At 27.3% G+C, this 16,569-nt stretch overlaps 1 protein-coding gene across 2 annotated transcripts; it reads left to right on the top strand.

The window, feature by feature from the left end:
* The first annotated feature begins 66 nt into the window (after window positions 1–66).
* On the top strand, window positions 67–1,438 carry LOC112758109 (peptidyl-prolyl cis-trans isomerase, chloroplastic-like). 2 transcript variants are annotated; one of them, XR_011873923.1, is made up of 3 exons: window positions 67–225; window positions 624–818; window positions 905–1,051. XR_011873923.1 is itself a non-coding variant. In XM_025806690.3 (3 exons), the coding sequence occupies exons 1-3, from the start codon at window positions 157–159 to the stop codon at window positions 1,359–1,361; spliced, it is 300 nt and encodes a 99-aa protein (XP_025662475.1). In that variant the 5' UTR covers window positions 67–156; the 3' UTR covers window positions 1,362–1,438. The 2 variants fall into 2 exon arrangements, 1 of the variants encoding a protein (XP_025662475.1); XM_025806690.3 differs by lacking the exon at window positions 905–1,051 and adding an exon at window positions 1,326–1,438.
* Window positions 1,439–16,569: the final 15,131 nt, after the last annotated feature.

The following is a 16,569-nucleotide window of genomic DNA, read 5'->3' as shown; positions in this document are numbered from 1 at the left end:
ACCTTAATCAAATTCCTTGCCCTGTAATAAGTTTTAATTTAATGAGCTTAATCCATCTATGTTACGATTCGGTGACGTTGTGAAGGGCTAACACCTTCGCCATTTCCCCCACAGAAAGCTCTTTCTTTTTTTCTCCTCCATCGACTGTGTTAAGCCATGGCCTCTTCATTTTCAATGCAGTTGATCCATACCCACAACCGTCTTTCATGGTTTCGCCATATCCAGGTTTACTTTCTTACTTACTTTCACTCCTTTTTTTAATCTCTGCAAACTCCCCTGTTTTTCAACTCTAAAATGTTCTTTCACTTCTGAAATTCAAGTTTTATTAAAAAATCGTGCCTTAACTTGAGGGGCAGGTGCTATGATATCAGGTACACTGCTAAAAATCAAATTTTTATTGCCTTTGGAACCACCCACATAGCTTCTATTCAATATGATGTCTGAAAGGGATTTTTTTCCCCTTAAAAGAATTGAGTGCACAAAATGGTAGTGAGTGATTAAGTATATGCCTTTATGATCATATGAGATGTTTGGGTTGCAAGCATGAAGCATGGCAACCGTTTGTGACTTTGTTTACATTAAATAATGGTAAACGTTTATTTCTTTGTTTGTTTGCTTTCCAGGGTAATTATAGCCAAGATATGGCCAAGGTTCTTAGGCCTAGTATGGTAGGTAGCAGTAGCGGATTACAGCTTGGTCATAGCAAAGGATTGGCATCAAGATCACATTATGCCCTAAGGTTTTCTGTTTTGCAACAATCCGATCCAAAATCGATCAGATATAGGACCATGATCTGTGTCAATGCTACAGAAAACAATGTGAGTACCTCATTTAAAACTTGTGGTTTGAAAGATAACACCTAAGGGGGGATCTCAAACTTTTTATTTCTGCTTATTTTTTGTAGGTGAATTATATACTTGGTACTAAATTAGTTATACGAACAACTTATTCCTGAAATTATATGAAACAATGATATGAAACAACCCAGTGAACTGAAATGATACAATGTGGTGAACAATGATAAAATTTATAATTCAGGTTGTACTTCTAATTGTTACGCCACCGGAGTTTTTTGTGGCTGTTGTTGTTTGGGAGGACTGCTGCATTAAACAGAAAAGATTTCAGTAATGAGACAGATTTATTATCCTGTACCATTAAAACTAATAAAAAGAATTCTAATTAACAGCTAGACTAGAAAATTATAAAAATTGATATTAATTAAAACTTACACATTCATTGGAAGTTCTGGCTACGTATTCTTTGGTGAAGATTTCTCACCAGCCTGCTTTTGTTATTCTGATTGTTGTGTCAGTGCTTCTTCGCAGGGCTGCTGTTGCGATTCCAAAGGGATGCTGCATTAAACAGAAAACAGTTCAATAAAGATCCCAAACTATTATCATATTTCATTAAAATTAATAAAAAGAATTTTATGAGACCACCGAACCGAACCCCCTTGATGCACTGAATAAAATATGATAAATAATGAAACAGCTAGAAAAGCATTGCTGCATGCAATCAGAATATCCCTAAATCTTGAACACACTATCAAGTGAAAATGCAATCAAAATAACCCTAAACCCTGGATACACTAGCTATCAAGTGATTTAAAATTACAAAGCCCACTGAACCGAACAAGATTCATGTGGTGAATAAATATTTATAAACTTACTCATTATCAGAAGTTTGTTGTGTTTGACTTTCTGGAGGGACATAGATAAAGTCATCTTCGATCAACTCTTCCTGAATAGAACTTGGAAGAGACAACGCAAGAGGAGATCTAAGGAATGTAAACAATGAAGAAGTTAATGTTAAATCATTAGAATTTTTTTATGAGAAACGGGAATCTGCAGATTGAAAAACTCACATTTCCAAAGGTTCAGAATGAGTTTTTTGTCGATCCTCAATGATTTGTAGTTTAGAATTAGGTGTAGCGCTAGTGACATTTAAACACGTTTTCTGTGTGATTAATTAAACAAAATTATTACCTACATCTAAAAGAGTAACATAAATATTTTTAACCTACACTTGTGGAGTTTTAAAACTCTTTCTTGGATGGATTTTCTTTTTTCTAAAATATTTTACCGGGCTTTCCGGGGTATTTTTCCTAAAAATGATAACAAATTAAAATTAGAACTATATTAAAATTAGAAACCTAGATTAGGGTTTAGGGTTTATGGTTTAGGATTTTAGGGTTTAGGGGTTAGGTTTAGGGTTTTAGGGGTTTAGGGTTTATTGGTTCAGGATTCAGGGTTCAGAGTTTAGGGTTTAGGATTTAGGGTTTAGCATTTAGGGTTCATGGTTTAGGGTAGAAAGATATGAAATTCATTTTGGGAAACCACTGAACTGAAAGTAAAGCCTGCAATGAACTAATTTACCTGGTATTATCTAGGGCATTTACGAATGGTGTGGAGCTTGCATGAGTCTGTAAGAGAGATTCGCTATCTAGATTTACAATCGGCAGTCTAAGCAAGATAAATACATATTAGTAATTGAATCCAGAGAAATTAGAAAAGGATCTAGCAAAAGTTAGCAAAGAAAGAAAAATAACTTGGTATAAGAAGCCGAATCTTATGTCTCAGAGAAATCATTTTACGCATCCGTCGAGTCAAACTGATCCGGAGCAATGTTTACTGCCTGAGCTCCATCATTTCTTTTCTTTGATCTCTTTTCTCTTATCGTCTCCAACGCTTGTTTTCTTCTTTCCGCAGCGCTGTCTTTTACTTGTTCAGTTCTGAAAGTTCATAAAATAAGTATCAAGGAACCTAAAAGAAAAGCATCAATAAAGTAAAAGAAAATACGATTCGAGAAACTTACTCCTTATCAGATTTCAGATTTGGTTTGTTTTTTGCAACCCTCTGCGGTTGTTTTCTTTTTACTATGGGTGTTTTTTTATTTCTTTTTCTCTGCAAGACAGACAAACATATCGAATTTAGAAAGACTACTGAACTGAAAGCAATTCATATGCTGAACAAAATGTGATACTCATTCAATCATCAAGAAAACATTTCTGGATTAAAAAGAGCTCAACTTGAGTAACTCCACTGAACAATATCACATTTGTAATTTACTTAATAAGCATACATAAAAAATTTTCAGCAAGAAAATGCAAAACTAAACCAGATAAATATCATACAATCATATAAATGAACATCACCCAAAACTTACTGGCTTTCAGATTTGCTTGTGCCTTCTGAATCTGTCGGCACAGGCTTCCTTTTTTTGCTTTGTTTTTTAACCACCTTCTGTGTTTATTTTCTTTTCTTTGTGCCAGTTTTTTCAATTTCTTTTTCTCTGCAATACATAAGAACAAGCACATAAGAACAACTTTAAGCAAATACAAGTTAAATGAAATCAATATGAAGATCAAACTTACTGGTTTTCGGATTCACTTTTGGTTTCTGAATCTGTTGGACTGCTTTCAGTTTCACTTGTTTTTTCTGAATCCGTCTCAACAAGCTTTTGTTTTTTAACCACCCTCTTTTGTCTTGTTCTCTTTGCTGGTGGTGTTTGTCGGATTCAGATTTAGATTCGGAAAATCTTTCTTCTTTCGAAGAAGATTCCAAATCAACAATTTTCTTTTTTTCTTTCTTTCCTTTTTCTTTCTTATCTAACTTCTTTATTTTTGCTTTTTCCTTCTTTATTTTCTTTCTGTACAGATTTTCCTAAAACATAAATTTATTTAATGAGAAATACAGTAACAATCAGCTGAATCAACATGAGCAACCCACTGAATCGAACGATAGTAATGTGCTTAATAAAATGCCATAAAACGTGATAATTATTTAATGATCCAAAAAATATTTTTGTATACACAAGGACTCAATTGAACACACTAACAATCAGGTGAACCAAAGGGAGCAAACCCACCGAACCGAACAAGATACATATGGTGAATAAAACGTGACAAACATTTAATCATCAAGAAAAATGTTTCTGAATGCAAAGGATTCAAATGAACACACTAACAATCAGGTGAACCAAAGGGAGCAAGCCAACCGAACCGAACAAGATTCATATGGTGAATAAAACGTGACAAACATTTAATCATCAAGAAAAATGTTTCTGAATGTACAAAGATTCAAATGAAAACACAAACAATTGCAAGTAGGAGAAATAAATTAATTATAACATAAAACACAAGTTTATTTAGTTAGTAAAGTATTTTAGAAGAATTTGAAACGAAATTTTAGGGGGAATTTTTTGTTAATTTACCAATGGGTCTGTTGCTTCCTTCGAAATCCGGTCAAGCATCATTTGCTTTGTCCAATGGGCCACCCATGGTGCTGGGGGAGCATCAGGTCCGAACGGGCGAGAGAACTTGGTTTCATGGAAGTATATCAGCATCAAAACAAAAACACAGCCATCAACAGACTATTTTGTTCCCTTTCTCTTGTTTTCAATTCTTTTCATCAAGAAGTTGAGCACATATTTTGTCCAATCCCACTCTTGGATGTTGTCTACATGAAAGATAGGCGGCTTATAGATTGGGGAGGCCACGCTTACTGTCGTTGGCAGCAAGAAGCACTTTTGTACGAAGACGACAAAAGTCCTCTTGAATTTTTGCTGGTTCTCCTCCCCTTCAACACTCATATCCAGAATAGATCTTGTCAAAGTCACCAACGTAATATTTTTGACACTGTCAAATATCGCCTTGTCTTCTGGATTTAGTTTAGTGTAATCAACCTTTTCATCAAAACGATTTCCTACAATATTTTAATAGCAAAAAATCAGCAAAAAAGGCTCAGTTTAATTTTCTGTACACTAATGAACCGAAAGTAAGCAGGAAGTGGAAAGTGTATTACCGCCATTGTTTATGCCCAATGCAGCTGCTACCTTGCGAGGAGTTATGTATGTTTTTCACTGGAGAGTTTTCAAGCATCCCTTATAGTCATCAAAGCAATCAATCAATTCTCTCAAGAGGGTGAGAGGCATTCATTTTCGAGACACGTGCCAAGGTACCAAATCCCATTTGTTCAACTATATCTTTCTTTTCTTGACTTATAGCTATTGCCTTTGTTTGGCATCTGCAATCATGAGTTTTCTGCAAGTTTTGAAATAGAATGTGAGGATATATTTATAATACAAAATAGATATTATTTGAACGAAAGTGGATAAATATATTTAATGTGCTTACGTTATAGTGTGGCTTCTCCATTTTTGTCACCATTGTCTTGTTGTGTTTTGTTGTAATAAAAAATTGGTCAATACTTCACTCAATACACTGACAAGCACAAGCATGCATATCTTAATCAAATCAATTAAAATGTCCCAGCCTACCGAACCGAACCCGCTTCAAGTACTGAATAAAACATGATAAATAATGAATCAGCTAGACTAGTTACACTATCCACTATCTACTCACATACATTATCCACGGAACTGAATAAAAATAAGAACAAATTTCATTCAAAGCCTTAGTTACACTGTAAAAATGTAATCAGAATAACCCTAAATCCTGAACACACTAAATATCAAGTGAATGAGAATGACCAAACCCACCGAACCGAACACAATCCATGTGGTGAAGAAATTGTTATAAGCTTTCAATTATTGCAAATAGTATTTCTTCATGCAATAGAAGTTAACTGAATAGAGTAACAATCAAGTTCAAAGACCTAGTTACACTATCCACTGAACTGAATGAAAATAAGAACAAATTTGATTCAAAGTCCTAGTTATACTGTGAAAATACAATTAGAATAAACCCTAAATCCTGAACACACTAACTATCAAGTGAATGAGAATTACCAAACCCACCGAACCGAACACAATCCATGTGGTGAATAAATCATTATAAGCTTTCAATTATTATGAATAGTATTTCTTCATGCAATAGAAGTTAACTGAATAGAGTAACAATCAAGTTCAGAGACCTAGTTACATTATCCATTGAACTGACTGAAAATAAGAACAAATTTGATTCAAAGCCCTAGTTATACTGTAAAAATGCAATCAGAATAGACCCTAAACTCTGAACACACTAAATATCAAGTGAATGAGAATTACCAAGCCCACCGAACCGAACACAATCCATATGGTGAATAAATCGTTATAAGCTTTCAATTATTATGAATAGTATTTCTTCATGCAATAGAAGTTAACTGAATAGAGTAACAATCAAGTTCAAAGACCTAGTTACACTATCCACTGAACTGAATGAAAATAAGAACAAATTTGATTCAAAGTCCTAGCTATACTGTAAAAATGCAATCAGAATAAACCCTAAACCCTGAACACACTAAATATCAAGTGAATGAGAATCACCAAGCCCATCGAATCGAACATAATCCATATGATGACTAAATCGTTATAAACTTTCAATTATCAAGAATAGTGTTTCATATACTTTCAATCATCAAGAATAGTATTTCTCCATGCAAAAGAAGAATTGAATAGAGTAACAATCAAGTTCAAAGTCCTAGTTATACTATCCATTGAATTGAATGAAAATAAGAAAAAAAATTATTCAAGGCCCTAGTTATACTGTAAAAATGCAATCAGAATATGTCGATCTACTGAACGAAGAAAATCAATCCAGCAAAGCTAAAATGCTACTAGGAGAAATGCTACATTGCAATATTTCAAATGAACAGTAGTTTTTCTCATACCTTTGTTAGTCTATGTTGCTGTTTTAGTTCGTTTTTGCTTGTTCGTGGCGAAATCTTGTCGTGATTCTTCTCCAGTAGTGGTTTTTGCAGAGAACGTGACTGAAGTTTGAGTGATTTTGAGAGAGATTCGAAGAAAAGGAGCGTTTCGTATAGTGGTTTCGTGTTGCGGAAAAAGTAACGTTTTTTTCATAATGAGCATGAAATAACGAAAGATTTTCGGGCGCGTGTTTTCACTCGTCATTAATGCGCGTGACTCTATTTGAACTTGGGCCAACTTAAATATATGAATGTATAGCATGACTGAATCAAATTTATATCTTTTTTATATGTATTACACGGTAAAAATTTCATTTCAATTGTTAGTATCTATTAGTTATTACTTCACAATTATTATTTCAGTGCATAAACCATCATTTCTTCCGTTAAAATTATTTTTTATTATTCATATTTAATACAAATCAAACCTTAATGAATTTCAATGATAAAAATAAATGAAAAATATTTCAAACTATAATTTATATCTTCACAGTATCACTCATACAAAATAAATAACATAATATTTTCTGTCTATTCCTTTTTCCTAATAAATTTTTTATTGTTTGTTTAAAAATTTACATATAGTTATCCAAATCATAACGATACTCTTTTGTTTTTTACACTAAACAATATCCTAAATACGCTTTATATTCACGTCATTATAGTCTTCATTTATCTTGTTCATGCTTCGCATGATTATCTTGCTAGTTAGTACCAATATTTACTCCACTTCATATCAAATAACTCAACTTTTGATTTTTTTCACAAATAAAAATTTAATAAAAAGAATTGGATAACATTTTTTTTACTATTTATGTCCCCTTTGTTGTGAAATTATCTATTTTAAATCCTAAAATTTTCGTTATAAAAGTTTTGATATTAGTTATTATAAAATTAATATGTTAATAAAATTAAACAATTTAATAAAAGCACCACAATAGTTTTTATATGTAGTTGAACTTAATATTTATGCATGGTATTAAAAATAGATTTGGTGAAATTTAGGATCGGCGGACCAAAACAAATTCGATTTTATTCGATCTACGAAAATTTTTATTTGCAAGTTTGATTTTCAATTTGATCAATGCTAAAATAGTAATTTTAATTGAATTATATTTGATCTAAACTAATATAATAACACCGTAAGCATTAAATATAGATTAAAGAAAATAATTATTGTAGAACTGTCACTAATAAAAATAAAACTTTTATTTTATTATTATCAACAACATTACTACATGCATCAACCAATTATATTTTGATATAATTTGAAGGTGGTGGATCTCTTACATTTTATTATTTTTTATTAATATTTTTTTAATTAAAATATAGATTTGAATGTGGTGGACCTCCATGGCCAGGTGGAAGTTTATGTCCCTCTCCTCCGTCGGATGGACCTGATCCTTCAATTGAAAATTCATGAGTTTGCTTTTGGAAATTTTTTGTAGGTGGTGGATGGACAGGTGGAAGTTTATGTCCCTGTCCTCCGTCGGATGGACCGGATCCTTCAATTGAAAATTCATGAGTTTGCTTTTGAAAATTTTTTGTAGGTGGTGGATGGATAGGTGGAAGTTTATGTCCCTGTCCTCCGTCGGATGGACCGGATCCTTCAATTGAAAATTCATGAGTTTGCTTTTGGAAATTTTTTGTAGGTGGTGGATGGACAGGTGGGAGTTTATGTCCCTGTCCTCCGTCGGATGGACCGGATCCTTCAATTGAAAATTCATAAGTTTGCTTTTGGAAATTTTTTGTAGGTGGTGGATGGACAGGTGGAAGTTTATGTCCCTGTCCTCCGTCGGATGGACCCGATCCTTCAATTGAAAATTCATGAGTTTGTTTTTGGAAATTTTTTGTAGGTGGTGGATGGACAGGTGGGAGTTTATGTCCCTGTCTTCCGTCGGATGGACCTGATCCTTCAATTGAAAATTCATGAGTTTGCTTTTGAAAATTTTTTGTAGGTGGTGGATGGACAGGTGGAAGTTTATGTCCCTGTCCTCCGTCGGATGGACCTGATCCTTCAATTGAAAATTCATGAGTTTGTTTTTGAAAATTTTTTGTAGGTGGTGGACCTTTATGTCCAGGTGCATCATGTCCCTCTCCTCTAGGGGATGGACCTGCTTCTTCGAGGAAAAATTTATTGCTAAACTTGTGTTCTAACAAGTTTTGTCTGCTACCTAAAACCATGAATCCATTGCTCAACAGCATGATAAGAGCTAACAAGCTCATGATACTTGTTGTCATCATTTTCATCTTCATTTCAAAATAATCAGGATGACATAAAATTAATAAAGCTAATTTAAGATGAGATAATTGTATGTTATAGAAATGAAAAGATAGAAGAAATGATATATGCATGATGAATGTAACAACTCTCTTTTATAGCATAATAGTAGATAGTAGATATTAAACTACTCTAGGAGTAATATTTAATTTCTCTCCCTCATCCATTAATATCCATTCTTTTTTTCTTTTGACCTTTAATTAATGTTATTTTTTATTAGTATTTATTTTTAATTTAATTATTTTATTAGTCTTTATAATTTTACTAAATTTATAATTAAATTTTTATATCTTTTTTAGTTAGATCACTACATTACTTTTAATTTTGTAATTAGATCTTTTTCGTGTCAAAAATCTTAAAAATCCTAATAATTTTATACTATATTTGTTTGAGAGAAAAATGGAAGGAAAAAAAAGTGAGAAAAAAAAAAGGGATGGAAAATTATTATTTTCCTTTATTTGGTTGAGAAGGAAAATTAGAGAGGAAAGAAAATGGATGGGAAAAAACTGGTGGGGTCCACCAATTTTTTTCTCTCCAACATTGGAAAGAAAATGGAGAGAAAATTAATATTTCTCTCTCTACTTCCAATACTACCCCTTTATTTTTTCAATATATTTTATAATATAAGGGTAAAATTATCTTTTTATAATATTTCTTTCCTTTTTATTTTTCTTCTAAACACATCTAAAGAAAATAAAAATTCACTCAATTTCTTTCCTTTTCTTTCTTTCCTTTCTATTTCCTTCCTCTCTATTTCTTTCCTTCCAACTAAACATAGCCTAATTGTAGATACCTTTAATTTATGAAAAATATTCCACTAACTCTATTTTTTTATATTGGCAAGGACCTAATTATAAAATTAAAAGCAGTCCAATTAAAAAAAAAAATATAGAAACCTAATTAAAAATTTAGTGATACTACAAAAACCAAAAGAATAATTAAACATTTATTCTTCTTCCTTTATACATGTATAGAATTTAGAATAATTATCTAAATCAATTTTTGAGGTTTTTAAATTCAAATATTTTAGTCTTCTAGATTTTAAAATATACAAAATATTTTTCGATATTTATCTTTGTCGAACAATACAATCCCTTCCAATTTGATTTAAAGAATAAATTACAAAACAATCTCTGAAAATTAAAAAAAAAAAATTCTCAAAATAGTCCTGACAAAAATTTAAAAATTCCAAAACTTACATTTCGATTAAAAGAATTAAATTGGAGGAGGTTGTATCGTCTAATGGAAATAAATATTAAAAATTATTTTCTATATTTAAAAATTTAAAAGACTAAAGTGTCTAATATTAAAAATTTCAATAATAAATATAGATAATTTCACTAAACTTTAATTAATATAATGTTATAAAGGTACGTGTTAAATCATTATTAATAAAAATTTAAAATATTTTATTTTAATAAATATATAACAAATACACTTAGAAAACTTTTTAATAATTTATTTTATTAGATAATCTTAACATGTATTTTTATGTTAGCTAAATTCATTTACATACTTTGGTGTTTGCTCAATCAGTGGTACGGTGGACCTAAAAAAAACTTTAATATTGAGGATAAAAGTATATTAGAATATTTTTTTTTCGAACATTGATATATTTATATCTTAAAACTAAAATTATATCCAAGTATTAGGGAGGTAAAAATTACTAGATCTACGTATGAAAAGTATATTAATCTAAAATAATAAAAGTTGAAGTTACTAAAGTTTTTTTCTTTATCTTTAACCTAATTAATATTATTTTTATATGTTTTTTAATTTACTTTTAGTACACTATCAATAATTTATCAAATTTTTATACATCTATTCAATTATTAATTATTGTTGCATAAAAAAAAAAACTTTTTACACCCACCACATAAATAGTATTAAAAAACGAATATAATTAAATAATTATATAAAAAAATTTGCATTGTCAATATAATAAAATTAAATTTTTTGCTCTTAAATAAAAAATTTAACTAATTAATATGCGTCCAAAGACACATATTAAGGTTATACATTAAATTATTTTTTGTAAAAATTATATAAAATGTAAATTTTTAATATATTTACTAACCATTTACTAAAATAAAATTGAAAAATTTCTATTAATCACAATTTTAATATGTGCCCTGCAAGCAAAATCCCCTAAACATCTATCTACTTAATATACCAAAACTGGATTTTCCCCCAACTAATGAAGGTGAGGTGTCGATCTCTCGTGACTCCGTTTTCTCTCCAAAATGAACTTTTCTATTCTCTATTCTAAAATATTTTATAAAAAATATATTTATTATAATTATATTATAATTAATATTTAATGAATAATACATAATTATACTAATTTAGAAACATATTTTTATTATAATTATATCAAATCAATATTTAATGCATTATTAAACTACTTATCAATTATAAATTAAAAATACTTTTAATCAATTTAATAATAATAATAGTAGTAATAATAATAATAGTGATAATAATAATAATAATAATAATAATAATAATAATATATAATAATGATAATTACCCGTGATATTATTTATTGTATATAATTCATAAAAAAATATGTTTCACTTTTATTATTGATTAGAAAATAACTTATTTATATTTTGATTAATTTTATTTATTATTATTATTATATTTAATTTACAGAAAGATAAATTAATAACCATATTATTATTTATCAATATATTAATATTGATAATGATTACATAAAAATTATTTAATATTTAATATTTTTATATTATTTACTTTTTATATATTTTGATATATTTATAAATATTTTTATTATTTTTATATGCTATATGTTTACCTCCACTATTTAAAATTTCTGGATCCGTCACTACTTTTGAGCGTGTTTCTTAATTTATTTTTTATAATTCATTGAATACAATTTATTACAGTAAATTAATTATATCAACTAATTGATTTGATTAGATATTTAAATATCACACTATTTATTATAATTCATATCAATCAAATAATTGTAATTTATTATATCAATTATTTTAATTCATTAATTTATAAGGTATATAATAGCATAGATGATTTGTTACTTATAATAATTAAATACAATAAATACAGATTAATTTATTTAAAAAAATTATTGTCTCATATGTTTTCTTATTTATTTTTTTAATTTATTAAATCCAATCAATTATAATAAATTAATTATATCAACTAATTAATTTAATCAATTATTTCCTATTTTTTTTAAATTTAATAAATCAAATAAAATTAATTATACTAATTATTTATATCAACTAACTCATTTGATTAATTCTTAAAAATATTTTTATTTAATTTATTTTATTTATTTAAATATATGAATTATAACTGATTAGTTATTTAATTTTATTACGATAAATATCAAATTCTATTCCGAATATAAAAATATAAAATTTTATTCCTTCCATTTTTATTTTACCACTATAAAAGACCATATATGCTAGAAGAAAATATCATTCATTTACCAATTACTTTTTCATTAGGTAGCTTTTACAACAATTCTTTTTCTTACTATGAGGCGTCGTCACAAGAAGTCAACTATCGTGGACACAAACCACCACACGCTTTTCAACTCCCGTATGTTAGTGTTGCAAGTGTGAGGAGTGTTGAAGTTAGTCCCACATCAAAGAAAGCATGGAAGAGTGAGGAGTTTATAAGATGAGAGACCCATTAACTTGACACCTTAAGGTTTTGAGTTGGATGTGGTGTCTTCTCATCTTATGTTCTCTCGCTTGATTCCTCCCCGAAATCTCCCCGAGCTCTCCACGGTTGGCCCAACAAGTGGTATCAGAGCCGATGGTTTAATCGGTCTGGTTTTAAGGAGTATTCAAGGTGAAGCATCGAAAGTCTTTCCGGCAAAGGTGGTCCGGGCGGCGTGTCCCGCGGTGTTTTGCGGCGGTGTGATGGACGAATACTCGTGGTGGTGGAGGAGCTAGAAAGAGGGGGAGTTGGTGCTTGATGTGGAGGCTCACACTTGAGGGGGAGATTGTTAGTGTTGCAAGTGTGAGGAGTGTTGAAGTTAGTCCCACATCAAAGAAAGCATGGAAGAGTGTGGAGTTTATAAGATGAGAGACCCATTAATTTAACACCTTAAGGTTTTGAGTTGGATGTGGTGTCTTCTCATCTTATGTTCTCACACTTGATTCATGTATGCATAAATAAAAAAAATTCCGTAATTAAGTTTAAGTCATTTACCTGTTTGTGTGGTATATTATAGTGTGAAATTACTTTTAATTTGTGTTGTGCAATAATATTATGGTTTAATTTAAGCTTTTGTTTTAGAACTGTGTTATGATTTTATCTCATCATTTTCTCTTAGATATCAAGTTGATGTATTTTTATTTATTATTATTGAAACGGATGTGATATAAAATTTGTAAAAAAAAAAAAATAAAACTCTCACACTCAATTTATTTTATTGTAGTTTTTTATCTCTTTTATTTCTTTTTATTTTCTTCTTATTCATTTTATTTTTTTTAAATATCATATAATTTATCTACTTAATATACTAAAATTGGGTTTTCCCCCAACTAATGGAAGTGAGGTGTCGATTTCTCATGAATCCATTTTTCCGCCAAAATGAATACACTATTTTCTCTTCTAAATTTATTTTATAAAAATATCTTTATTATAATTATACTAATTTAAGAAAATATCTTTATTTTTAGAAAGTACTATTTTCATGTAATGAAAGCACTATTCTCTCTTCTAAAAATATTTAAAAAAATATCTTTATTATAATTATATTACAATTAGCATTTAATGAATAATGCATGATTATACTAATTTAAAAAAATATATTTATTATAATTATATAAAATAATCTACTTAATATACTAAAATTAGATTTTCCTCCGACTAATAAAAATAAGGTGTCAATTTCTCATGAATTTATTTTCTTTTCAAAATAAAAACACTATTCTCTGTTCTAAATTTATTTTAAAAAATATTTTTATTAAAATTATATTACCATTAGCATTTAATGAATAATGTATAATTATATTAATTTAGAAAAATATATTAATTATAATTATATAAAAAATTAAACATAAATTTATAATTCTAATTACCATAAATATGATACTAACGTTCATAGTGGTAAATTGATATTGCAATAATTAATTTCTATAATTATTTTTGTACTACTAATGGCTATATATATATAGTATTTTTTTGTGGTTAGTGAATCTAAATTTAAGAGTCAAAGTATTCTTTTTTCTAATATGTTATTTTTCTTTGATTGGGCAATTGTTTCTAAGGAGCTTTGTAGGTCAAGTTCAAGTCACATCTCCTCCACGTTTTCTATGTTTGTCCGAAAATATTCGAAGTGGAGCACATAATGAGATTGAATTTTCTCAATTTAGGTTCAATTTTGAAAAATTCGTGTCAACCTTGAAGATGCAATTCAAAGATTGGTACGATATTTAAATTTTTTTCTCTTAAACTTTTTGTATTAAAAATAATTTTATAATATATTGTGATTTTTTTCAAAAATTACTGGCCTTCTGGTGCATTAATGCAATACCATTGAGGAGAATAAAAGTCAATTTAGTTTGATAATTTTAACAAAAAGATAGTCTGAATTAGTACGGATTCTAAGTGTTCGATCTTATGATGTTATTTCGGTTGGTTGTTATGAGAATGACTCTAATCTATACATATCTAAGGATTAGAATAGATTAAATATTATTTAAATAATTTAGTTCTAATATTAGTATTTGATTAAATTAGTTTTAGAAAAATTTAAATTGTTGTCTCAATTTATATATTATGACTATTCTTTTTGAATATGTTATTTTTAAACTTTTTAATATGAAATTTTTTTATTTTTTTATTTTGAAGTTTGTTTTCTCTTTTGGATATATGTATCACCTTTTTTTTGTAATTCAGATTAGTAATGTAATTATTAAGAGAAATATAATTCATCAATAGATTAGAATTATCAAAATTTAATTATATTGTATGGACACAAGATTGATTAATTAAGATTAAGGCGTGAAAAAGGAAAAAGAGTCACAATATGTGATTTTACTTTCTTGCTAATATATAAAAATGCGTGAAAGAAAAAAATTAAAATATCACCATTTAAAAAAAATTGTTAATCATGCATATGAAAAGAGATTGGAGAATATGCATAGATATAAAAAAATTATTATTCGATTGTAGAATAAAAAATAATTATATATATAAAAAAATAATCATAACAAAAAAATAATTAATATATATGACTTAAATTTTTATATGTACAATTAATATATATGTATAGATAAATAAAGAAATTATTATAATTTATAAAAATTACATATACGTGACGTTAATAATAAAGAATAAAAAAAATTATCGAATGATGGTAGGCTCAAAAAAATAATTATGATAAAAAAATAATTATATATATATATATATATATATATATATATAAAGAAGTATTTAGAATTATTTAACAAAATAAATATATTCTAAAAATTTTTATTATTAACTAAACAATTGATATATATACATATAAATAAATACAAAAATTAATATGATTTATAAATATTATTACACGTATAATGGTATTAATGGAATAACAAAATCATTGAATGATTGTAGGCTAAAAAAATATTTATAATAAAAAAATAAAAAAAAATTAATATATGTGACTTAATATATATTACTTAAATAAGGAAAGATTTAAAATTATTTAAACAAAATAAATAAATATATCTTACGAATAAAAAAATTATTGACTAATCGATCAATATATACTGGTAGTATAAATAAAAGAACCATTAAATAAAAAAGAAATAGTATGTTTTTAATTTTGGGAATAAAATGTAAATAATTATAATATAATAATTTGTTTAATTATTAATATTTATAATTGTTATTTTAAATCATAAATTTAGAAAAAAGAGTAGATTAACAAAAACGATTAAAAATTATATTAGTGTTGATACACATAACACTAGATTAAAAAAAATGAATGCATAACATGTTACTTTTTTATTAATCAAATTACTACAAATCAAATTAATTTCAATAAAATAATTTAAAATTATAATTTCAACCTTATCACGTGCATAGTACGAATTATTGAATAATTTATTATCATGTACATGGCACGGATTATTAAACAATTTCTCATGTGTTTTTTTTCCCCAAAATAAAAATACTATTTTTACTTATAATTATTATTCTTTATCAATTCTTTCATTTAAATACTAATATTATTTATTAATTTTTTTATTTATTTCTCACATTTATTAAAAGATTCCTTTTCAATATTTTAGGTATTAATTGTGGTTATTTAATTAACTTATTTTAGGTATTAAATTATTAAAATTTTAGGTATTAATTATACCTCAATTATAGTATTAAGGCTTTAAACATAATTTCAATTTAATTTTGGACAATATCAAAAATAAATAAATAAATAAATAAATATAAATTATATATATATATATATGATATTTTTAGGTATTAATTATTATTATTTATTAACTTATTTTAGGTATTTAATTATTAAAATATTAGATATTAATTATATCCAGTTTACTGTGTTAAGACTTTAGACATAATCCTAATTTAATTTTGGACAATGTCAGAAATAAATATATATAATATTAATTTAAAAGAGTAGTTTTTAATTTTACA

Source organism: Arachis hypogaea, chromosome 16, assembly GCF_003086295.3.
Source record: "Arachis hypogaea cultivar Tifrunner chromosome 16, arahy.Tifrunner.gnm2.J5K5, whole genome shotgun sequence".
Lineage (NCBI taxonomy): Eukaryota > Viridiplantae > Streptophyta > Magnoliopsida > Fabales > Fabaceae > Arachis > Arachis hypogaea.
This window is presented reverse-complemented; position numbering and strand designations above follow the sequence as displayed.